This window comes from Jaculus jaculus, chromosome 17 (genome assembly GCF_020740685.1).
Source record: "Jaculus jaculus isolate mJacJac1 chromosome 17, mJacJac1.mat.Y.cur, whole genome shotgun sequence".
Taxonomy (NCBI): domain Eukaryota; kingdom Metazoa; phylum Chordata; class Mammalia; order Rodentia; family Dipodidae; genus Jaculus; species Jaculus jaculus.
Genome location: NC_059118.1, coordinates 38883600 through 38910720, shown reverse-complemented (window position 1 = coordinate 38910720; position 27121 = coordinate 38883600). Strand labels below are relative to the sequence as shown.

The following is a 27121-nucleotide window of genomic DNA, read 5'->3' as shown; positions in this document are numbered from 1 at the left end:
CTATAGGCAATAGAAATGTTGCTTTCTTGGAATTATTCTTATTTACATTTTTTAAACACATATGGAAGCTTTCTCTTTTGTGCTGATTCATTCTTTGCTAAGAAAAAGAACCTATTCATGCATCTACATAATAAGATGGACATCTTATCTTTGAATTAATACCAATAAAAGATGTCAGAGATGTTCATTTAGACAAAAGTGGTTATCATTGTTCCTGGACCTTTTACAAATGGCAAAATTTATGGTGTAATCAGACTTACATGTATCAGGCTATCTACCTCCTGAAACAGCACCTTGGAGATTAAAATCCAAGGTGGTATGGTCTGATACAAAAGTGTATGCATTTTGTTTTCCTTTCTGAGCAAATTGACTTGGGATTTGAATGGCCTGTGTAATTCTCTGAAAAAACACACTGTGGTTCCTAGATTTCCAATATTATAATTATGAGAATATGAGCTGGATAAGCTTAGCGGCTTTAGGTGGTGGCTCTCATTGTGGATCTCTCTAATTTTCACTTTAAAATATTAACATGAAGATGGGATTTGGCTCAGAGTCTCACTTGCTAGCAAATTCAAGGCAACAGGTTCAATCCCCAGCCCAAAAGAATGTAATACAAGATACAAATACTAAAAATAGGGCACTATGAACAGGAAATTAAATCAGACTTGGAACTCTGGGACTAGTATTTTTCTAACAGGTAGGCTTATAAACTTCCTCTATGAGTTCTTACAGAGTTGGTATTTGGAACATGTCTAACAATTCTATAACTCCTATCCAAGGCTCTTAGAGAATGCATTAATCCAATCCAACATTAATTAAATAGGTACACATATTAACTATTAGAATCAGCCTTGGAGCTTATTATTATTACAAGTACCTTGGTTTTCTTTCTAAAATCCAAGGCCAACTACAGCATAGGTCTTGAGATGACAATGATGGTGATAATGAGAGCTTGAAATTGGGAATTTCTTGTTTTGTATTTAGTGGTTCCTTCATGTGGTTAGGTCATTTAATCTTAGGATAGCACTCTGTCCCCATGTCCTCTGACCAAACTTGGTGTAAAAATAATTGAAAAAAATCAGCATCTGTACTAAACTTGTGTGGACATGTTCCTTGCCATTGTTCTGTAAGTGACACAGTATGGCAGTTATTTTCATGGCACTTGCACTAGATTACACAGCTAACTAATGAAGAGACTTTATTTTTCTATACATGGAGGATGGACCTAGGTCATATAAAACTCCCTACCATTTTAGATAAGGGACAGTATCATTGTGGTTTGTTATTAAAGGGGGTTCCTAGCACCATCGCCCTATGGACACTGAGGAACTATTACATGGTAATAGTCTCCCTTACACATATGGAAAATCAAATAAAGTGAACCTTCATTAGGTGTCAAGTTCTACACTATTTGTGTAATAATTCTCTCCTGGTCTTAAACAAGTTACAATACCTCAGAGCTTTCTTTTCTTTTCTTTCTTTCCTTTTTTTTTTTTTTTTTTTTTTGTTGTTATTTTTTTGGTTTTTTTTTTTTTTTTTTGAGGTAGGGTGTCACTCTAGCTCAGGCTGACCTGGAATTCAGTATGTAGTCAAAGGGTGGCCTTGAACTCACGGTGATCCTCCTACCTCTGCCTCCTGAGTGCTGGGATTAAAGGTGTGTGCCACCATGCCCAGCTACCTCAAAGATTTCTTATCTATAATTTGGTATATTTCCCAACTTCAGTAGCTTTGGAGAATAAGTTGAGAATGCTTAGAAAACACAGAGCACAGGCCATTGTAAATAATAAATGAGGTCTTGCTAAATAATGCATTAATGTTAGGCACACCAATTCAGCTCCATACAAATGAAGCCATTATCTGTATTTTATATAATTATATGTATACTCAACCCATTAATTAACACTAATCAAAAACATTCTCTCATCTCCCTCTAGTGTGTGTTTGTGTGTGGGTATTTGCGTGTACACAGAGGCATCTCCTTCCCCATCTCAACAGCTATTTTGCCATGAGTAGTCATCATAAACCCCTACCACCTTCATCAAAACCTGTATCTAGGATGCAAGTAAATAAACCAACTGAATGAGATGGGCGTAGCTATCTGTCCTGCCAGGCAGTGAGTATAGGGATTGACTCCTCACTTCTGCTTCTGAGCCCAGCTGCTCAGCACCTCCCAAAACATTGTAAGATGTGCATGGCACCATGGCACTCACCCTGCTCTTTAGGATCTCCCAAATCTGCCAGTGTCTACTTGGTATGAGATGCAAATTCCTCACTGAGGGCCCAGACATGCTGCTTTCTGTGGTTCTACTTGGACATTTCCAATCTTCTACCTAAAGATTTTTGTCTTTAACACACTGGTCATTTCTTTCTCAAAGTTGGGATAAAACATTTCCTTTTCTTTGACCTGGAACATTTCACCCAAGACCTTCATGTGAAGCTTTTCCTTTATCATGTTTTAGACCTTAAGTGAATTATATCTGTCTGAAGCAACTGCCCTGCGCTTGCCATCTCTCCCACATAAGTTCACCTTCACAGCACTATGAAATCTTTTTCACGTGTAACAGAAACACTGAGAAATTCCCTTGTTGTGCTCTTGAATTTTACAAGCAAGCTTACCATATAGTAGTTCTCCATAAATTTTTGTGGTGGAGTTATACAATACTGAAGTGCTACAACAAAACTATCATTATATATTTATTAGCCACTTGTACTTCTTTCTTTGTTTACAATGGTTTCTACATTTCATATGTCCATTCAAGAGGCCTTAGCCAATGAGAGATTCACATCAAAATCACAATGGAATTTCATGTTACTTCAGTCTAAATGGCCATCATCAGTGAAACAGACAAAATGAAATGCTAATGAGGATGTGATTCAGGACTGATATGCAATGGTAGGAATGTAAGTTAATAGAGTAAATAAATATAGTAAACAATGTAAATCAGAATAGAGGCCTCTCAAAATGTTAAACTGCTATGTAAACCTGCTCTGCCACTCCTGTATATATGTTTTGAATGCTCTAACACAATGCATCACTGCAAAATCTGAAAACAAAACACATACATCAAAGGTTACAGTTTTTGGACTTTTGAGCTGAGAAGTCAGACTGCAGATTGCTAGGATAATTTTCCATGAAGTGATGACTTGATTTTTCTGCACAGTTAAGATTATTTCAGGAGTGGGGAGATTGCCTAGTGGTTAAAGGCAATCGCTTGCCTAGGTTCAATTCCCCAGTAACTACATAAAGCAAACCACAAAAGTTTCACATGCATCTTGCATTCATTTGCAGTGGGAAGACACACTGGTGTGCCCTCCCATATAAAAAAATATTATTTAACTTGTTCCTATTTTGGGTCCAGCAGGACAAATTGGATATCCCACGACCCAGGCTAAATACCATGGACTCCAGACTGCTTACTCTGGGCACCAGGATTCTAATTCAGGACCCCAGGGTGGCTGGATAGGCACACCACCTGGCTGTACAGATTTTAACCAAGCCAACCTCCCTTTTCAAAGTCAGTCAGGCAATACTCAGACAGTTGGACTTAGCAGCACCCCATGGATGCCAGCACCACCTCCTCTACCGAATTGTCCACCCGGGCTGGAATACTTAACTCAGGTAAGTTCAAATACACAGAGAACTTTTAAAACACAAAACTTCTAATTTACTTAAGTAGCATAATAGATATTTCAACAAAGTTTGTGAAGTTGCAAAGCAATGTTTTTTTCTAAATCTTTTAGTTACCCTTAATTCTCCTAGGTTAGATTCACTTTTCAAGCTATATATGTATATACATACATACATACGTGAGAGAGAGAGAGATAGAGAGAGAGAGAGAGAGAGAGATGCAATTTCTGTAATCTTGAATTACATTGGTGATGCTAGCCAAGTCAATGCTTATTTAATATTATTTTACAATCATTTTCCTGAACATATAACATGTATATAGATAGTCTCTGATGGAGGAGTTACACAGTCATCATCCTTTCTCAGAAAAACAAACTAAGGGCCAAAGAAATCATTTACTTTATTTGGGATCAAGAAACTAAGCAAGGGGGCCTGTTTTTAAGGTGGGTTTTGGAACTGACCCAGAGCTCTTCTGCTTTGGCACTGACTCATACATAGCTTTGGAATTCAAGAGAAACCTTAAGTAAAAGTTATTACTATCAGTGTTATCAATGTAATTTTTTACATTGCTTGTCTTTTATAGCCAAAAACTGCATATATAAGATACTACATTAGAAAATGTAAGTCTATAAATCTATAAATATTGCCAATAGGAGGAAAAAAACTAGAGTTTTGTGATACTATGAGAGAGTAAATTTTAGCAAATAACATTAGTGTGAGAAATCATTGAAGAAATTAAAAATTTAAACAAATATTTTACCATATAAAATATAAAATATGGTATTGTGTCATGGGTTGATATATACTGATCAATGGTTACAGCTATAATATTCTCTTTTCAATAACAGATAGATCAGGTTCTGGTTGATCAGCAAGTTGAACTTCTAGAAGGTATGTACTCACGGGCTGATGCTGTTTCTAGAAAGAGAAGCAACTGATGCAGAGAAAATCATATTATTGTGGGACTTTTAGTGCCATGGGGCCCCTCAGCCCAGATGGGCTGGGTGCAAGTTACTGAGGCTCACCAGTTCAAGTTTGAGTTGCAAACCAAAGAAGGAATGCAGACAAGTTTTGATGGGCAAAAGCAGACCTTAGAGAGAGAGTGTGTGTGTATGCCAGACTCCTAGGAGTGGGAATATTTTTCATAAAAAAGAGTGTAAATCTAAGCATGTTTGCCCTGATACATTGGGATTTTTCACTTTTATATATCCAGCTCTAATCTCTGTTCTGGCAACCCTTTGTCTCTTTTTTATGAAAAAGAAGAGAAAGAAAAGGAAACAAAGAAAAATTTACAGTTGCCATCTTGGTGGCGCATGCCTTTGATCCCAGCACTCAGGAGGTAGAGGTAGGAGGATCACTGTGAGTTTAAGTCCTGCCTGGAGCTACAGAGTAAGTTCCAGATCCACCTGGGCTAAAGTGTGACCTTAACTTGAGAAAAGAAAATCAGTCACAGTTTTTGAATGAGAACTCAGGAAAGCAGACAAACTAAGCTGTGAGGAACTGTACAGAGGAAGGGCTTCTTGAGGGTACAGTATGTTATCTTATGATGGGGATAAAATGCCTTTCAACTCTTCAGCATATCTATAGGTAGTCTTTTGACTGGGTGAGTGAGTTATAGGCTCTCAGGACCAGAGGACATTGTTCATCTGGTTCCATGGTGGGGTCCTTCCTTCAGTGATCTCTAAGCCTAATGTCTACCTACCCACAGCATCCCCTCATTAAGAGTTAAGATCATAAAAAGAGGTGATATGCAGCTACACAAGGGTGAAGCAAGGCATAGAGGAGTCTTTAAAATTAATCTGCTGTAGATCCCACTTCATTTTTGTAGAACAGGTCATCATCTATGTTCTTGTGGACCTGTGTCCCTAAATTGTTACCTATAACAGAAAATTACTTTGCCCTTAATCTCTGTAAGTATCAGCCACCATCCCTGAAACAGTCCTGTGCAAGGTTCAGCCTAGTCGCTTACATATGTCTCTCTTCTTATTGATGAAATTATGAACATTATCATTTGTTTATTTCTAAAATCAAGCAGTCAGATTATCTATCACTGTGCTCATGATATCCTCACTAACTTAGAAAAAAAAATCTAAACTTGCTTTGCTGTCCTCTCTGCACATAACTAAGATCTTCTGTCACCCTGCTTGACACTTCCCTGATCTGATGTTTCCTGCCTGTTTTTTTACTAGCTTTAACACTTGCACAGAACCATGGGCTCCCTTAGGACATTTCTACAGTGAGTAACCCTTTTGAATTTGTATGGGACTATTATGGAAGACTATCCATCATCAGCCCACAGTTTCTCCTGGGTGTTCAGAGGTGCCCTACTGGGCATGTGTTCTATGGGCTATGGATTTTTAGCTCAGAGGAAGCATCCTGCAGGGATGCTGACCAGAGACCTGTTCCCAAAGAGCACTCCTGTTGCCCTGAGTGCCAGGTGTCTGTGAATGTGTCCTTGGTCCACTGCTCCCCAGGTGCAGAAAGAAACTTAGGAAAGCCACCAGATGCTCTGGAAGGTGCCAGGGGAAGGAGGATAGGTGTTGAAGTGTGAACCAGCATGTCTTCTTTCTAGATGTAAGTACACCATGAAAACTCAGCTCTTAACTATAATATTAATGTGTCTGTAGGATACATTTTCATTTCTTTGCAAAGTTCCTTTTGAGTGGTAGAAATTGGAACATGAATTTATTTTTCTTTCCTTTTCAATTAAAAAAAAATCAATTAGGGTTTCATGTAGCCCAGTTTGAGCTAAATTCAAGGTCATCTTCAGCTACATAGTGTATACAGAGCACAGAGATACACTACTACCACATGTTTTCTATAGAACTGGGGTTGATCCCAAGGCATTGTATGTGTTAAACAAACACTTTACCAACTGAGCTACATTCCAAGGCTCAAGAACATGAATTCTACAAGTGAGGTTATGAATCCTGTTAAAATACAGAGGCATCACTTGCATTTAATTTATTTATAATGGAAATTGATATTCTTTTTGCATGTATATGTTTGGTATATGTATGTGTGTGTTCACATATGTGCAAGTGAACATCTATGTGGTTATGTGTGCAGAGACCATAGGTTGATGTCAGGTGTCTTCCTCAGTTGCTCTCCAGTATTTACCAAGACAAGGTTTTTCACTTGAACCCATGGCTCACTAATTTAGCTAGTCTACCTAGCCAGCTAACACTGGAATTTCCCTCTCTCCAAGTCCAAAGCTAACGTTACAGGCCAGCCAACATGCCTGTTAGGCATCTATATTGGTGCTAGGGATCTAAACTCCAGTCCTCATGCCAGTGCCTCTAGAAATTTATGCACAGAACCATCTTTTCAGCTCCATATATTCTTAATATTCTTAATTTTGTTAATTTCTCTAACATTTCCCCAAAATGGAGCTTTTTTGATAATTTGTTTTCTGAATTTATAAACATATTTTATTACTCAATTTTACATAGTATTTATGTTGTGAAATGGGAATAGCCAGAGAGCATGTATTTTGTAATACATCTATCTCTTTTTAGACTTATAAACCTACCTTGCTCATCTGTAGGTACTGGGAAGTCAAACCTGAGTCCTTTAGCTTTTCTAGCAAGCACTTTAAACAATAAAGTATCTCTCAATCCTTTAAACTAAATACATTTGTGACATCTATACCTTGATCATTAAATACAAAGTATTTTTCAAATTCACTAGTACTGAATTTTAAAATATTTTTTACTAAGAAATGCACTTAATTATTCCCTGTCTTCCAGCTAAACATCTGATGTTTGGATTTTATAAATTATCCTATTTGGGGGCATAGCCTTGAATCTGTATAAGACTAATACCTGGAATTTTCCTATCTAGAAGTGGGCAAACTGCTTCCAGGAGCAGAGCCTGAGAAATGGGAGAGAGCTCTCTCCTGGCATACCAAGGAGAGAGCTAGCTGCCTCTCAACAGCAGCACAAGGAAAGAAAAAAAAAAAAAAAAAAAAGAGGAAACTGAAGAGAAGTTCAGTTTAATCCATTAGTAAACCTGCTGGATCTGTTGTCACTGCTGCTCTGATGTTCCTGCAGCTGTGACATCCTTGGCATGTAGGTACTTGTTGGCATTTTTATTGAAAAGCCTAAAACTGGTAATACATGGACAAGTAGTACATTCTATGAGTAAAGGGGAAGGAATTTTTGGCTTTGGGTAATTTAACATTGGTTAAAGGAAAGGATTTAGGAATATGACCTGTTGGACTTTGCTGATCCAGAACACACATACACTCTGATCAATAATATAATCACATTAAGGCCACCTGGTGGCTTCATCATATCTGTGGGCACTTACATAGTGACCTCATTGTCTTTAGCACTTTGGTCCAGCTCTTCTTACACATGTATGCTTACTCTTGAGTGGAGACTCCAATAAAATTACTGTAGAAATTGGGCTTATCTTAATATCAGTCAGCATCTCTACACATGGCTTGTTAATATTGGTCATCTGTGCTGTTCTGGCCAAAGATATACCAAGGCAGAGGAAACCTAGTCACATTGCTTTAAGTAGGAAGATTACATAGTTGTAAAATTAACTTCAGGACCAGTTACACATAAGGAATTTAGCAACTCACACCAATAATTTTAGGAAGCTATTTGTAAGGTCAATAAGAAATATTTCTGTATTTCTTTCCCATAGTTCATCTCCATAAGTATGAAGGAAAATTACTCAGGTTTTACACACTTTGCTTATAATAGAAACATTTTTGTAATATGAAAACAAAAGTTGAAGCATATAATTCTTTATTTTATTTTATTTTATTTTATTTTATTTTATTTTATTTTTTTTGGTTTTATGAGGTAGGGTCTCACTCTAGCTCAGGCTGACCTGGAATTCTCTATGTAGTCTCAGGGTGGCCTTGAACTCATGGCGATCCTCCTACCTCTGCCTCCCAAGTGCTGGGATTAAAGGCATGCGCCACCACGCCCGGCTTCTAGTTTATTTTTTATATAACCAGAAGTAATGTTTGAGATTGCATAACATATACTGTTTGACAGATATACTGATGACTTCTGAGGTTAAGGTACTTTAACAACCAATGAATTGGTTCTCATGAATGCAGAGATTGGGTTCAATCCCAACCCCACCAAAGGAATATCAGGCAGTTCATGAGGACAAGCCACTTGAAGGACGTCTCTAGATTAACAAAAGTTTCTTAAAGATAGCAGAGGATTACTTTAAACTCCACATATTTATTTATACCACTTTTTTATGTTGGTCAGTCTTCTGAGATCCTAAGGACCAAGTATTTGAGGCTATGGACAAGTGGATGGATTCCTCCTTCATTTTTCTAAGAAAGGGAAGAATCTTGGAGTTAGGTCAGTACTGGGCCATCCCTGGTAAGAAGGACTCTGGGAGTCAGTGTTTCCCTATAAGGACAGTAGCCCTTCTAAGGTTCTTAGCATGCCCAGGATCCACATAGTCTCACCAAGCACCTTTCCCTTGTCTAATACCTATCCCCACTTCTGAGTAAATACTGTTGAATTAAATGAGGGCACCTTGGCCCAATGTCTTCTTTATTTTTCACAACTATGCATTAAGAGAGTAGGTAAGTATTCTTTTTGCAGTTAATTTCTCATTGATGACATAAGACACACAACCAAAAAATAAAAATAGCTTATGTGGGGAGAGTTTATTTCAGGCTTATAGTTCTGAGAGGAAGTTTCTTCATGGCAGGGAATAGTATGGTAAAGCAGGAAGCTGTCACCTATCTGGGTGGAAGTATTCTCAGTACTGGGCTTGGAGCTGGGCTAATAAACCTCAAGGCCACCTGCAGAGTTACACCTCCTCTAGCAAGGCTCTACCTCCCAAACTGCCACCACTGGGTATCAAGTATGAGGCTTAATCATAAACACATAAGATTATGGGGACCATTTACATTCAAATTACATTTACTCCTGACCTCCATATACTCATGGCTATCTCACAACGCAACATGCATTCAGTCCAACTTTAAAAGTCCTATGGTAGTCTTAACAATACTAACACTTCAAAAGCCCAATGTCTTGTCTGAAACTCAAAAGTCTTTTAAATGTTAGCTAGTCAAATAAAAACACAAGTTAAAGACTTCCAACACATAATAGCGCAGAGTAAATGGTCTCATTTCATAGAGGAGGATTGACTATACAAAGAAAGATTGAACCAATGAAAGATCAAAAATATTTAGGGCATATAACAAGTCCTGCAGCTTCAATTCCAGTATCTGGAACACATAACAAAATAATCCCTGGGCTCCAAATTCTACCCCTCCAGCTGTGTTTCTTGCTTTCTGGAAAGATCCACCTGAGCCAGAGAGAGAAGCTCTATTTGGCAGCCAACCTGTATCTTGACATATCCAAAATCTTGTAGTCTCCCTTGCAACTCATGGTTTGTCTTCATGGCTCCATGTCATGGCCCTTCATGGCTTCAGTACAGGGACTTTAACCCTGCTCCACTTCGCCTAGGGGCTACTCCTAAAAAGAAAAACGTTTTTGCAAATCTAATGACTCTCCCATTATTGCCTTTTTTATACTTCTAAAACCAGTACTAGCTGGGCCACTAAATTTGTTAATTCTGGGTGGAATAAAGCTTACTTTGAATACCAAAAAGAAACAAAAACTTTCCCAACATTCTTCCTTCAAGCCACCTTTCTTTCAAAAAGAGACGTAGCATTTCTTCTACTGTCCCAATGAAAAACAGCTGGCCCAGTCTCAGTAGTAATAATTCCTCAAACGATTACACCTGAACTGAGCTTCAATCCTGGCCCCAAAATTACATTTTCTCCTGTGCTAAATTTATATCCTTTATATGCTTTTTTGGATTACCCCACCAAATACACCAGTCTTTTACTTTTAAATTCAACTTTGCTCAAGTTGACAGGACGCTGGAAGAGCAGCCAGCCTCTCACATAAATTAGCCTAGGTCCAAAAAAGTATATTTTTCTCTCTGAAATTTCATAAGCCACACCTCTACAGCCTATAGTTCTTTTTTCACTTAGGTCTTTCAAACTCTGACCACAATGTTTCATCCAACTACTTATGGCATTGCCAGGCATCTCGTAGTTCCATGTTCCATATCCTTCCATATTCCCTTGGCAAATGAGTTTAAAAAAAAAAAAAAACATAACCATGTAGTCAGGCTTGTTCAAGTAGTGTCCTGTGGTAGTTTTATTTAGGTGTCCCCATAAATTTAAGTATTTTGGATTCTAAGTTCCCCAGCTGATGGCAACTTAAAATTGAAGCTTCCTAGAGGCAGGGCATTGTTGGGGGGGGGGGGAAACATATGAATGTTGCAGCCAGTGTCCCCTTGCCAGTGTTTGGCACACTCTTCTGTTGCTATTGTCCACGTTATGTTGGCCAGAGGGTGTTGTTCACCTTCTGCTCATGCCATTGTTTCCCCTGCCATTGTGAAGCTTCCTCCTCCAGCCTATAAGCCAAAATAATCCTATTTTTTCCCCCACACATGTTGCTCTTAGTTGGGTGATTTGTACCAGCAATGCGAACCTGACTGTAACATAGCCCCACTCCTCAGTATCAATTTTTTGTTGTAGTTAGTTTCTTCTTGCTGGACAAAATACCTGGCCAAAAAGAGATTTGGGGGAAAAGGGTTTACTTGAGGTTTATAGTCCTGAGGGGAAGTTTCATCATGGCAGGGAAAAGCATGCAGTAACAGGAAGATGTCACAAATCTGGGTGAAGTAGTCTCAGAAGTGGGCTTGGAGCTGGGCTAATAAACATCAAGATCCACCCTCAGATACCCACCTTTTTCCTCAAGGTGTCACCTTCCAAATTGCCACCAGCTGGGGAAAAGTATGAAGCTTAAAGACCAACACATGTTAGGGAATCTTGACATTCAAACTTGCCTCTGTTCAAGTAGTGCAATAAAAGAGCAACAAGTATGGGTTGTCAAGCCAATGATTTGAGCTAGTTTTTTAGAAAATAAACATAGCAATCATCCTGAAACAGTAAAAATGTACCAGATAAGTGGGAGTTTATCCACATACACATAGCACCACTATACCACTGATATCAAAACATGCCACCTACACCATGGGGGAAGGCCTTTTTGAGTTAGGGCCATAGAAATAGAAGATACAGCTTGTTCTCTTACACATGAGGATGCAGTGCCCTCTTATTTCAATAGACTCTCTTCCTCCTTTGTTACTGCTTTTATTCATTTTCCAGATTATCTCTAAACACCTGTCTGTGTTCCTTTTGCTATACAGTTTCACATAACACTGGCACACTAGATATTGTGTTATCTTAGGAAAGAATTAATATTTATGACAAAGCAGTGAATGTGATTTTCCCTTAATGTTTTCAGTCTTAACAGGCTTTGAAACAAATAACAAGTATGAAATTAAGAACAGCCTTGGGCAGCGGATTTACTTTGCTGTGGAAGATACTGATTGCTGCACCCGCAACTGCTGTGGACCACTCAGACCCTTCACCTTGAGGATTCTTGATAATCTGGGCCAAGAAGTCATGACTCTTGAGAGGCCACTGAGATGTGGCAGTTGCTGCTTCCCCTGCTGCCTCCAGGAGGTAGGTGGGGCAACAGTCCTGATGTCTGTCTTGAGCCCAGATATGATCAGGATGTTCACATTTAACACGCACTGTTTCCTGTGCAGATAGAAATCCAAGCTCCCCCTGGTGTGCCAGTGGGTTATGTGACACAGACCTGGCACCCTTGTCTACCAAAGTTCACTCTTCAAAATGAGAAGAGGGAGGATGTTCTTAAGGTTGGTGGTCCATGTGTTGTGTGCAGCTGCTGTTCTGATGTTGATTTTCAGGTAAGATGTGTGGCAATGACCATGGAATTTGTTTCCCTAAAATAAGAAGGTATATTTTCATAAGATAATTCTAATAAGTAAGACATGTGCACTGATCTGTGCTTGTGTATTTATGGCCATTACTCTGATTCAAGAGCAGTGTTGATTATATTCTGGGAGATACAAAGCCAAAAATCTAGAAGTGAAGAGAGAGAGAGAGAGAGAGAGAAAGAGAGGGAGAGGGAGAGGGAGAGAGGGAAGAAAAATAAAGAAGTTAGCACTTAAATTTTCTTAATTGGGTTAGAGATGGCTCAGCAGTTAAGGCACTTGTCTCCAAAACCTAATAACCTGTGTTCAGTTCCCCAATACCCATGTAAGCCACCATGCACAGAGCAGCACATGGATATGGAGTTTGTTTATAATGGCTGGAGGCCCTGGCATGCCCATACTCCCGCTTTCTCTGTGCATCTTTCTGCTTGCATATATACATACATATATATATCATATGTGTAAGAAATCGTATATATAATTTCTTTATTGACAGTGTTTATCACCCATTTTAAATAGAAGAGTAACCTTCCTCCTCAGTGATATGCCTGTGCTTGGGTTTCCTCCATAGTAGCATACACACCAAGTTTGACCTGTTTAACTTCCTACCCGAAACCTTATTACACAATGATAGTTGTAATATAGTTAGATTAGAAGACCCTTCTTTAACACTGCTTCACTTACCATATTTTCAGTTACTCACAGACAACTATTGCTCAAAAATATGAAGTTTTCAATCTACCTTTACATGGTTAAATGATAGTTATTAAAGATAAGTAACTAACATGTGAAGAAAGGATTTATTGTAGTCCAGCTTACTGTGTCAGCCTCATTGTATCTCACACAGCCACTTTTAAGTCCAGAGACTTAAAAACAAAACAAAACAAAAAACCTGACATTGTGCTTCCACTATGAGTCTACGTGTCAGCTTGGTTTTCTTTTGTGCATAGATGGAGGATCATTTGGATTTCTCAGAGATGGGCTGCAAATTGGCCTTGAGTTTGCTCCAGAGAAGTGTTCTATAGCTGTCCCCACAGCAGCTTATTAGATGATGCTTTTCACTAGGGAGCAAGAGCTAGGCCAAACCAGCTAACCATGGTGAAGAACACTCTGGATTAGTCATATGATGAAACCTAATTATCCATGAACAGGAAGTATACTGTGCCTACCATGGGATGGGAATGAAATGATTACATGATGAACAGTAACACATGGTATCGTAGTTTCTTATCAGAAGTGTACTTTAACACCTTGAAGATCTCTTCCTCCACCCCTATCATGGAGGCAAACACTCCTCACTGTCTTCATATTTATTTTCAGAATCTCAACTGAGGCAAGGGTTTTAATAGGAGCTTGATAACACATGTGATATTTTATACATGTTCAGAATAAACAAACCATATCCTTATTTAGCATAATTTTCTTTGTTAAAATTTAATAGTAGCTTTATTCTGGGACCAATGTGTTTAATTGTCTGTGGTTCCTGGGCTTTCTTTGGCCAGAAATGCAAAATCAGACCCTTTTCATATTTGAACCAATTTTACATACCTTTTATCCTTTATTATATCCTGGTTATCCATTCCTATCCCATCTTTCCTGCATACCCTCCCATGAGTTGCTTATTTCTGTCCTTATACTCAGCAGCTGGACTCTTGTCTTTCTGAGCTCTGTGCTTTCTGTTTTCCTCCTTAGACTGATTGCTGTAAAACTTCTGCTGTATCTACTGCCTAACCATGTGAGCCCTGTGCTTCTCTTAAAGCAGAACTATAGCAGGATTTTTTTTTTAATCTTCCCAAAGGCTCCAAAGTTACATCAGAGTAGGGTTTTACTTTATGTTTTCTGCTTAAATGTGTTCAGGGCAATTTGAAGGTTTTATTACTTTCTAAATGTGAAATAGAAGATGTTATATATTTCGGCAAACTCTTCATCTAATTGCATCTTGAAACCAATTTTGTATACAAATATTTATAACAAATACATAAAGTAGGCATGTATGTGATGAGAGTCATAGGTACATTTTGACATAATTTTAATAAAATATTTACTAAATTTTTAATTAATTTAATATTTTTATAAAATATTTATTTGATTTTATTATAATATTAAAATTATGGTTTCTGTTTATTTCCTATAAACCCTTACGCATTTATTTTGTACAATGTAGATCAAATCTCTCAATGAAGAAACTATAATCGGTAAAATTTCCAAGCACTGGTCTGGATGTGTGAGAGAGACGTTCACAGATGCCGATAACTTTGGGATTCAGTTTCCACTAGACCTTGATGTAAAAATGAAAGCTGTGATGCTTGGTGCCTGTTTCCTTATTGTAAGTCTGTTCTTGCTTATCTCCATTTTCCATGGCTTTCTAAGTACCATGCTGAGAATAACCCCAAAACTGTGTACTCCAAAATGGCATTATTACACTAACAGGTTTTATACCAGACTTCAGTTAATCAGAGCCCTGTAATTCCACTTGATCCTGACACTCTAGATATAGATAGTTTCTATCTGTGAAGTCTTTGCATTTTCATAAGACAAAATACAGATTTTGTATATGTATATACACATAAAATACACCCAAGCACCCAAACACCCAAACACACGTATATAATTTAAAGTTCCTAGTCTTGAATTTTTTCATTATAAAGTACAAATTCATGTAGGACACACCTAAGCAAATGATTTCATTTTAAGCCATTAAATTATCTAATATAGGACTACTAATGGCAGTAGAGGTCTACTTCCAATCAGACCTCCTTCTACCTTTGGAAGCTGTGAAGAAGCAGAAGTGGCTATCCTTATAGCAGACACAGTAGACTTCAAACCAAGACTAAACAGTAAAAACAAAATGAAATGAATCATTTTAAAAGAGAACAACTCACAAAGAAGATGTAGTTTGAAATATTTATGCACATATATTGGGGTTCCTGACTTTATAACACAAATGAAAAAGGATATAAATGAACACATAGGTCCTGACACAATAATAATATTAGGAGTACCCCATTCTCACACTTAGATACATCTTATAGACAAAAATCAGTCAATAAAATAAAATAAAAAGCACTGATCTAAACCACACCATTGATTATCTGGCCCTAACAGACATGTTTAGAGCATTCCACTAAACAGAAAGGGAATACACATTCTACTCAGGACTTCATGGAACCTTCTCCAAAATTGATCACATAAGTTCCCAGCAAAACAGACCTCAAAAAACACAAAGAATTCAGACAATACCCACTATCCTATCAGACCATTGTAGGAGTAAATTATAAATCACCAAAAACAGAGAATACAGAAACTTCACAGATATATAGAGACTGCACAACACACCTCTGAGTAAACAATGGTTTACTGGAGAAATCAAGGGGGAAATTTAAAAAATTAAAAACAAATGAAAATGACAAAGGTTTCTGGGATGTAGCCAAGGCAGGCCTAAGAGGGATGTTCATAGCTATAGATTAGAGAGCTCTCAAATAAACAACCAGACAGTGTACCTCAAGGCTCTAGAAAAACAGCAACAAGCCAATCCTAAACTCAGTAAATGGCATAATAATAATAATCTTCAGATAAATATTAATAAAACAGACACTAAAAGAACAACACAAAGGATTAACCAAATGCAAAGTTGGTCTAAAAATAAATGTGATTGATAAACTCTTAGCTAAACTAACAAAACAAAGAAGTCCAAACTTAAGAAAATTAGAAACAGGGGAGTGCTATAACATATCCCAGTGAAATGTAAAACACCATTGAAGAATGCATTAAAAATTTATATTCCAAAAAGCTAGAAACCCTAGAGGAAATGAACAAATTTCTAAATATATATAACCTCCAAAAGTTAAAAGTAGGGGACATCAACAACTTAAACAGATCCACTATGAGTAATGAAATCGAAACTTTAATTAAGACCTTCCCAAAAAGAAAAGCCCTGGGTCAGATGGATTCATGGAGGAATTCTATCAAATGTTTAAGAACAGCCTAAGCCCAACTTTTCTGAAGGTACCACACAATATATAAAGGGAAGGAACAATTCCAAATTCATTCTATGAAGCCAGCATTACCCTAATCCCCAAACCACAGAGAGACAAACACAAAATAAAATACAGACCAATTTCCTTGATGAACATAGATGCAGAAGTTCTCAACAAAAGTTTTACAAACCAAATAAAGATAAAGGTAAAGATAGAAATCACATGATCATCTCAAATGGTATAGAAAAGAAATTCAACAAATTCCAAAATACCTTCAACATAAAAATCCTAGAAAAAACTAGAAGAAATGGAAAATAATACAGGCTATATGTAACAAGCCTACAGCCAACATTTTATGATATGATGATATGATATGATATGATATGATCTGATATGATATGATGTGATGTGATGTGATGTGATGTGATGTGATATGATATGATATGATATGATATGATATGATATGATAAAAACTTAGACTATTTCTTCTAAAACCAGGAATGAAACAAGGATGATCACTCTAAGTACTTCTGTTCATTATTTTGCTCGAAGTCCTAGCAAGAACAATAAATCAAAAAGAAGACATAAAATGAATAAAAATAGGAAAGGAAGAAGTCAAAGTATACCTTTTGTGAAGAATTTGATCTTGTACTTAAAAGACCCAATAGAATCTATCAACAATTCCTAGAATTAATAAATAATATTCATAATGTTCTAGAATATATAACGAACACACAACAATTAGTAGCTTTTGTATACACCAAAAATGAACATGCAGAGAGATGAATCAAGGAAAAACACCCCATTCATAATAGTTACCAATTTTTTTTTTTAATGTCTAGGAATAAACCTAACCAAAAATGTGAAAGATCTCTACAATGAAAAGTTCAAGAAAGTAACAGGAAAAAAAAAAAAAAATGATGACTACATAATGGAAAGACTTGCCTTGCTCTTGGATTAGCAGAATTAACATTGTGTAAAAGGCTATCTTACCAAAAATGATCGACACATTCAGTGCAGTTCTCATCAAAATTCCAATTACTCTCCTCACTGAGTTAGCGAAAGGAATCTATATGGAATCACAAAAGGCTACAAATAGCCAAAGTTATCATCAGGAGAAAGAACACCTGGAGGTATTGCAATACCTGATCTCAAACTATACTACGGAGCAGTGGTGATAAAGATAGCATGATACTGACACACACACACACACACACACACACACACACACACGAGACATATAAACCAATACAACAGAATATGTGACCCAGAAGTAAACCCAAACTGCTTTTACCACCTAATTTTTGACAATTGAGCCAAAAATATTAAGTGGAAAAATATGAGTTTATTCAACAAATCATGCTGGGAAAATTGGATAGCCACCTGTAGACTAATGAATAGTAAAGGTAATATCCACCCTCTGCTCATGCCATCATTTTCCCCTGCCATTGTGGAGCTTCCCCTTGAGCCTGTAAACCAAAATAAACCTCTTTTCCCCACAAGCTGCTCTTGGGTTATTTCTATTAGAAATATGAATCTGACTGCAACATACTGTAAGACTCCACACTCTATTATACTATACTTGCACATGCAAGTTTGTTGCAGCTCTAGTTAAAATAGCAAAGACCTGGAATCAGCCAAGGTACCCATGGACAGTTGACTAAATAATTAAAATATGTACATATACATAATGGAATTCTTTTTTTTTTTTTTTTCAAGGTAGGGTCTCACACTAGTCCAGGCTTACCTGGAATTTACTCTGTCATCTCAGGGTGGCCTTGAACTCACGGTGATCCTCCTACCTCTGCCTCCCGAATGCTGGGATTAAAGGCATGCACAACCATGCCCGGCTCACAATGGAATTCTTTTTTGTTGTTGTTGCTATTTTTATTTATTTATTTGAGAGCAACAGACAGAGAGAGAAAGAGGCAGAGAGAAATAGAGAGAGAGAGAGAGAGAATGGGTGTACCAGGGCCTCCAGCCACTGCAAAGGAACTCCAGATGCATGCACCCTCTTGTGCATCTGGCACAAGGGGGCACACACATCTGGAGTTCCTTTGCAGTGACTAGTGGCCTTGCATGCCCATTCTCTCTCTTTCTCCCTCTCTGTCAAATAAATAAATAAATATTTTAAAATATATTTAACAAAGAAAATCCATTCTGAAAGTGATGCCAGTACAGATACAGGCAGCCTTTAGAATGCCAGACAAAATGTGCAAATAACTTTCCACCCTCATATTGTAATTAAACCACAAAATACAAATCAAAGAAAATATATTGAAAGCAATTGGAGAGCAAAATCAAGTTACATACAAAGGCAAGTCCATCAGAATAAGAACAAATTACTCAACACAGACTTTAATTTTTTAAAAAATATTTTTACATATTTATTTGAGAGAGAGAGAGAAAGAGAGAGAGGGAGAGAGAATTAGTATGCCAGAGCCTCTAGCTGCTGCAAATGAACTCCAGACGCATGTGCCACCTTGTGCATCTGGCTTACATGGGTCCTGGGGAATCAAACCTAGGTCCTTTTGCTTTGCAGTCAAGTGCCTTAATCACAAAGCCATCTCCCCAGCCCCAACCAAAACTTTAAAAGCCAAAAGTGTTTGGAATTATGTGTTCCAACTTCTGAAAGATAACAACTGTTAACGAAGATTACTTTATTGTGCAAAGCTATCCATACAAATTGATGTAGAAATAAGGACACTCCACAACAAAAACAGGCAAAAGAAATACATGAACACTAAAATAGGGAAGCACACACATAAGGAAACAGGAAAAAATAACCCACACTCAAATAATAGTTAACACAAGAGAGTAAAGGGAAAAGCAGAACTACAAAACAAGAATGGCAAGAATAAATATATGCCTTTTAATAATAACTCTTAATATCAGCGGCCTCAATGTTCCAACCAAAAGACACAGGTTTGCATACTGACTTTAAAAGCAGGTTCCCAGGGCTGGAGAGATGACTTAGCAGTTAAGACACTTGCCTGTGAAGCCTAAGGATCCAAGTTTGATTCTCCAGGTCCCACATAAGCCAGATATACATGGTGGCACATGTGTCTGGAGTTCGTTTGCAGTGGCTAGATGCACTGGCATGCCCATTCTTCCTCTTTCTCTCTCTCTGATAAATGAAAATAAAACTATAAAAATGGTGTTCTAAGCAAGTGGGTCTAGAAAATGAGCAGGTGTTGCTATCCTAATATCTGACATGGTAGATTTCAGACCAACATTAGATAGGAAAGCTAAAAAAGGTCACTTTATATTGATTAAATGAACACTCCAATAGAATGACATTACGGTCCAAAACATAGGCACCTAACATGGGGCCGCCCAATTTCATCAAACACCACTAGAATTAAAATGACAGAAAACACCAAATACAGTTGTATTGGGTGATTTCAACACCCCACTCTCATCAACTGACAGGTTATCCCAGCAAAAACAGAGAAGCATCTTGATTAAATGAGGTCATAAAAAGATGGATATAACAGGTATCTACAGAATATTTCACTCAAATGCTGCTAAGTACACATTATTTTCAGCAACACATAAAGTGAATATTAACAAATATAGGAAAACTGAAATAGTTCCTTGCACTGTATCTGACCACAATGGGATCAAACCACAAATCAACATCAAGAAAAGCTATAGAGCATACACAAAATCATGGAAACTAAACAATACACTATTAAATAATGAATGGATACATAATAAAATCAAGAAGGAAATTGAAAAAAATCATAGAATCAAATGATAATGAGACTACACATACTAGAATCTCTGGGACACAATGAAGGTAGTCCTAAAAGAGAAATGTATAGCTTTAAGTGTTTATATTAAGAAATTGGAAAGGTCACAAGAAAAAACTTAATGTTTCACCTTAAGGCCTTGGAAAAAGAAGAACAAGGCAACCCAAAACTCAGATGGGAAGAAATAATAAAGATTAGAGCAGAAATTAATGAACTAGAACCAAAATAAAAAGAATCAATGAAATGAAGATTTGGTTCTTTAAAAGGACAAACAAGATGAATAAACCTGTAGCAAATCTGACCAAAAGAAAGAAGAGACACAATTTAATAAAATTAGAGATGAAAAAAGGCACCATTACATGAGATACCAGGGAAATTCAGAAAATCATAGGGACATATTATAAGAACATATACTCCACTAATTTTGAAAATCTGAAAGAAATGGGTGACTTTCTTGATTTATATGACTTACCAAAATTAAATCAAGATGAGATTAACCACATAAATAGACCTACCATAAGTACAGAGATCCAAACAGTTATAAAAAGTCTCCCAACTAAAAAAAGTCCAGGCCTAGATGGATTCACTGGTGAATTTTACCAGACCTTCACGGAAGAACTAACACCACTGCTTCTCAAACTTTTCCATAAAATAGAAAAGGAAGGAATCGTAGCAAACTCCTTATAGGAAGCTAGCATCACCCTGATACCAAAACCAGACAAAGACAAAACAAGAAAAGAAAACTACAGATCAATCTTCCTCTCAACAAGATACTGGCAAACAGAATACAAAAATACATCAAAAATGTGATTCAACCTGGCCACTTAGGCTTTATTGCAGAGCTGGGATGGTTGAACATACACAAATTAATAAATGCAATACAGTGTCTAAATGGATTGAAGGACAAAAATCCCATGATCATCTCAATACATGCAGACAAGGCATTTGACAAAATCCAACATCCCTTCATAATAAAAATACTACAAAAACTGGGAATAGAAGGAACATATCTCAACATAATGAATGTTATTTATGTCAAACCTATAGCCAACATAATACTAAATGGCAAAAAATATGTAAGACCCAAAGGATGGATAGGACTCCTTACAATGCATTCTTCTAGATACAAAATGGCCTGGCTATCCCTGACCTTGCAGTGCCTGGCACTACCTACACAAAGACCAGTATAATAGGAGGAAAAAGTGATGACATCAAAATAAAAGAGAGGGGGAAGGGGTATGATGGAGAGTGGAATTGTGAAGGGGAAATTGGAGGTGGTGGAATTATCATGGTTTATTGTCTATAATTATGGAAGTTGTTAATAATAAGAAAAAAATTTAAAAAATGTCTGATGGAGATTGTGAGTCAAGTTTGGATGTTAAGTCAATGAAAATGATACAAAAAGTTATTTGTGAGATAGATATTCAGGGAAACATTAACTTGCTACTTGATGAAATGAAAGAATTATTTTTTTCATTTTAGACTTAATTATATGAAAACAATAATCCATATTGTTTATACTACATACTGATTTGTGTAGTAAAACAGTTTAAGAAGAAGGATGTGCCTTAGAATAATCTGGTTAAGAGCATAGGAGTTGAGGGTAATAGTTAAGCTCAGACTGCTCATAGTGATTATTGAAACCAAGTAAAGAGACATTAGGACTTTTTGTGCTGCCGTTTACTTGAGTTGCACTTGATATTTTCTGTAATAAAATTTAAATAAAGGCATAGTTCTATGTAAAAATTGTTTTAAAATAAGTGTCTTTTCAAAGTAAATAGCCACATTAGCCTTAATCTTGAGGGAACTGTTGAACTAAAGTGTGGGTATGTGAAAGATACCGTGTTTATTGTAAGGAAGTAATCTGAAGTGTTTGTGTTTCTGGGAAACACGGCTGTAAGTAACAGAGGGACATGTTGCTCATCTTCTGAAGAAATTGAAAGAAGAGAATCATTTCTGGATTTCTATCACATAGCAGACTAACAGTGCATAAGAGTAATGTGCTATTTTACAAATCTTGAAATGGGAATTTAAATGTTTTCACCACAAAATGTGTACATTAGATAGTAGAATATGTTTAAGCTGAATTAAAAATTACACAATATATAAATGTATTGAAAGATTATGTTGCATATATACTTTTTGTGTGTCAATTAAACTAATTATTTTCAAAGATATTTTAAACATCAGGAAGTTTTTTTTTATACATGTGGTAAGTAAATTGTTCACTAATTTGTTTGGTTTAAAACTAGGTATAATGAAATAGTTGTAAATATGTGTTTAGAAAGAAAAATTGTGAAGTCTGTAGGGAGTTGGATTGAAGAAATACAAGGCATAAATTGTACAGTGCAAATGGTGGGCAAAGATATTATATTGATAATGCTGGTGAGATAAAGAAAATTAAATGATAAGAGAAAAACAAAACCCAGTCATGTCTGATAGAGTCACACATGCAGGGGAAACAGTAGGTTCAGAAGAGAATTGATGAACCTAGGCTAAGACATCCATCTGGAATGCATTCTATCATAAGGCTGCTAGGCTGCTACTGTTTCCTCATCCAAGGCTGACTCCTGTCACTAAAGATATTTTATCAGTAAAAAGTGACTGAAGAAGAAAGATGGAAAGATTTCATGGGGCCTATAAAAAAGTGATGATATATAGAAATTCTCAGAAGACTGAATTCTCACAGGTATCAATTATAAAATTTGATTGCTATTGAAATGGAAATGTAAAGGTAGAGTTCATATTGGTAATAGACTTCTCGTATTGACTTACTGCATTTAATTTCTGTGAAGGACAATGTGTCACTGTATGATAAATTCCTTTAGTTTTCTGTATCAGAGAATAGATATGTTACTGAAAACTCATTTCTATATTTTTGTTTCTATCTAGGAATACATGTTTTTTGAAGACTGTAATTAGAAGCAAAACTCAGAATTGTGGTGGAGGACTAATGGAAGTATGCCAAGAATGTTTGAAATCTATATATTGGTTGAGATTATATAACTCAATGGTTTCACTTTTCTTTATTGAAACATATACACACACGTTCACACATGCGTGCACACACACACAAATTAAATTTATGTCATATCTGTAGCAGCAGTGGTAAAATTGGCTTTTCAAATTATAGAGTTATATATACCTGACATAGATATGTATATGTATGTGTGTGTGTATGTGTATATATATATATATATGGAGAGAGAAAGAACTAACTTTATACCTTGTTCAAATATTCATTATAAACTGGGGCAAAAATCACAGATATGTACAAATAAAACTTTCTACAAATTTTATTAATGTTAATTTTATGATGAAATTACATACTTTTATATCAAATCTATGTTTAGTTTATATCATACATGCATATTGATGCTATTTTTCAAATAGCAAACATTTAAAAATCTTTCCTTGAGATGCCATCTTACTTCACTTAGGATAGCAGTCATCAAAGAAAAATCAAATAACAAAAAATGTTGGCATGGCTTTGTGGAAAGAGGAACTTTCATTCATTGCTGGTGGGAATGCAAATGTACAACCACTATGGAAATCAGTATGGAGACTCCTGAAAAAGATGAAATTCACTTACCATCTGACCCAGCTATTCTACTCCTCAGGAGAAAGGATAGTCTTGGAAAATATCCTAAGTGAGATCACACAAACTAAGAAATACAAAAAAAAAAAAAAATGTTTTCTTTCATATGTGTCTCCTAACTTGGACTAGAGGAAGAGAGGTCTAAAAGGGAGTAAGCCTTAGATCTATGTTGATGTAACTAGAATCAAACCAGAAAAAAGAGAAACCATGGAAGGAGGAGAAGAGAGATTTTCAGACAAACCAGTACAGGGAAAGAATATTAGGGTGGGAGTTTCAGGGAAAGGGATGATGGGGAGGGGAACTACACAAAACCAAAGGATAAAGCACTCAGCACAACAGGAACCTTTCTCCTGGAAATCAGTGTATGAGATAGAACCCCCTATGGTGGATAGACCAAACCATAATGCCAATCAACGATGGAAAAAGCTTAAGTCTTAAACCATGGGCTCCTGCATGTGGATCCCAGAGTCAGATCTGGGTTAAACCCCTGACCATAGGGTGCTGACTTGATTCCCAGTACCATATGAGTTCTGTCACACTTAACAGGACTCATGTGCAATAGGAAAGCCATTGGTTATTCACAAAGCCTATGAGTCACTATTGCAAGCAGTTGGCCAGGGTGATCTGTGTGATTCCCCAAAAATGCAGGCCTTTGCCAAATACTTGGTCACTAGACAGAGCTAAAAGGTAAGACCATATTGCTCAAGACACTACAGGCTGCCATCTCAAAACACCGAGAGACAACGTGGGTAGGAACTGAGAGGAAAGCCAGTCCTTGCCTGGAAAATTCTCATGCTGGAAAGTGCTGTGGAAGATACTTTAAGGCAATGGTCACCAACAGCATGAATAAGCAGGGGAACCTGCAAGCCACACAATCTACCAGCTTGACAAGGTGTACACATTAGTGCAATCATGGCACACAGGCTTTGTGAATAACCAAGTGCTTTTGTATTGGAGATAAGTCCTGTTAAGTGTGACAGAACTCATAACTGGTACTGGGAGTCAAGTCAGCACCCTATGGTCAGGAAAATCACATTACCCAGAAAGAAATCCCCAGTGTTCCCTGTACAAGTCAAGTGTGTAGCCACTTTACAAGCTCCTAGGCTTATCCCCTTCAATGGAAGCTGCTCTCAGCCTTGGTCAGAGAATCTATTTTATCTTACAGATGAAAAAGAATACAAGTGAGATCCAAGATCCATCAATACAACAAAAGACAGCCAAATGTTTACAAGGAGATGTTTCACCACTGCCACATCTGCTAGGGTCCTAAAGAAATTGCAGAGGAAGAAACAACATGAATATTGCTTCCAATACTATCCCAACATCTACTTCCAAGAAAATAGTAACAAATACTGTGGTGAACCAAAACAAAGCACAGAAATACAGAGGCTACAGAGTAGCCAACAACAACCAATAACATTTCCCAAGGATCAGGTCCTATTGCAGAAGGGGGGCAGATAGATTGTAAGGGCCACAGGTACCCACCTGAGGCACAGCTCCCCCTAAAGAGAGAGGTCAAAATTACCCCACAGTGAAGACCAATGACTACTGAGAAGGGCCCTCAGGGAAATGGAGATCAGGGGAGGGGACATACTATAACCCATGTTAAAATATTAATTACATTATAAAAAAGACTAAAAAGTTCTTGCTTCATTTGCTTGACTTGCAAGAATGAGAACCTGAGTTTGACCCTCGGAACCCTCATGGTGACACACACACAGGGAGGCAGCTGGATCCCAGGACTTGCTAGATGGCCAATCTAGCATAATTCAGGGCATTCTTGGCTGAGGAATGACACCCAAAGTTGTCCTTCAGCTACTATTGGTATGCACACAAACATTTCATACACATATACACATGCACAAACACATACATATGCACATACACAGATAAATGTACATACACATAAACACATCCACAAATATATAAACATACACATAAGTATATGTATAAGCATGCACAAACGTACATGCATATGCACAGCCAAATATGCCCATGCACAAACATGAACATACATATATACACACACATATGCACATGCTTAGACAAACATGGATATACATATAAACACATGCACAAACAAATGTACATAGACATGCACATTCACAGACACAAAAGGAAGAGTAACTGTTTTTCTCCCTCTTTAGGAAATCACACTAATTTGATGCTATAATTGAAATATCTACCATAAATTTTCATACTGACAAGAAAATAAATTATGAATTTCAAGTGGATTTCAGTATACATAAGTATGATTATCTACCAGGAAACACTCATGTTAAACTCATGCTGTTTAACACTTTACTACTGGTATAATATTTGATGTTAATTTCACATGAAATGTTTAGCTCCTGCACTGTACTGTTTGTAGAACATGATCATTATGTGATTACTCAGGTATTAATTAAGTGGAATAAATATCCTAAAAGATTTAGCAATGGTCAGTTTAATTATAACAAGAATCAGATATCTAAAAATATGATGGATTTATATTTGAGCATTTGACTCTTATTTTTTAACAAAATGTTAAGCTAAGATGGTACTCTGGGCCATCATTTAATAAAAGGAGACCACATTCTTATTTGTATTAGTGGTTTTTCTCATTGCTAGGACATATTTCATAGCACACAATTTACAGGAAGAAGGGTTATATTTATTTACAGTTTGAAGTTGTACAATCTGTGATGGTAGGGAGGGTATTTCAACAAAAGACTTGATTTGGTTGGCTGGTCATGTTGCATTTGCTGTCAGGAAGCAGTGAGTTAAAGGAAAATGTGGACAGGCTATGAAACCTCAATTCTTGTCCTTTATGGTACATTTTTTACAGCAAAAAAGTCTCCTTATAAAGGTTCCCCAGCCTACTAGTTGTTCCTCAATGCTCCAACAAAAGATCATATGGGTAGCATTTCACATAGAAACCACACCACCAAGCTAGGGGTGGTGGCACTTGCCTTTAATCCCAGCATTTGGGAGGCAGAGCTAGGAGGATCTCTGTGAGTTTGAGGCCACCCTGACACTATTTCCAGATCAGCCTGGGCTAGAGCAAAATCCTACCTCAAAAAAAAAAAAAGCAAACAAAAATAAAAACAAAAAACCACAACACCATTAAAAAACCTCCCCGATTAAGCAAACACATACTACCATTGCTATCCACTGGGGTTTTTACTTTGAGAACATAAAGAGGACTTCAGTAATCTGTGTTTGGGGGAAATTGTGATTGCAAAGCAAAATGAACAGCCCACAATTTCCCTCATGCAATGGGAAAAAAAAAATAACATTGTGGGGAGACACTTGCTGCCAGTGGAACTCCACCTGAAGATACTCTCCTCACTGGGTGGGAGCCATGCTC

The 27121-nt window shown here is 37.0% G+C and overlaps 1 protein-coding gene across 5 annotated transcripts in view; it reads left to right on the top strand.

Moving 5' to 3' along the window:
- Window positions 1-26349, top strand: part of LOC101603018 (phospholipid scramblase 1) — a 41685-nt gene extending 15336 nt beyond the window's left edge. For 2 of the 5 annotated variants that reach the window (XM_045136505.1, XM_045136504.1), the window contains exons 3-8: window positions 3363-3619; window positions 4477-4519; window positions 11947-12167; window positions 12254-12415; window positions 14607-14768; window positions 23067-26349. In XM_045136505.1, coding sequence (XP_044992440.1) covers window positions 3363-3619; window positions 4477-4519; window positions 11947-12167; window positions 12254-12415; window positions 14607-14768; window positions 23067-23096 — 875 coding nt within the window. In that variant the 3' untranslated portion in view covers window positions 23097-26349. Of the gene's footprint in view, window positions 1-3359; window positions 3620-4476; window positions 4520-11946; window positions 12168-12253; window positions 12416-14606; window positions 14769-23066 lie in introns of all 5 variants that reach the window. The other 3 variants (XM_045136503.1, XM_045136502.1, XM_004663599.2) reach the window with 2 other exon arrangements.
- Window positions 26350-27121: the final 772 nt, after the last annotated feature.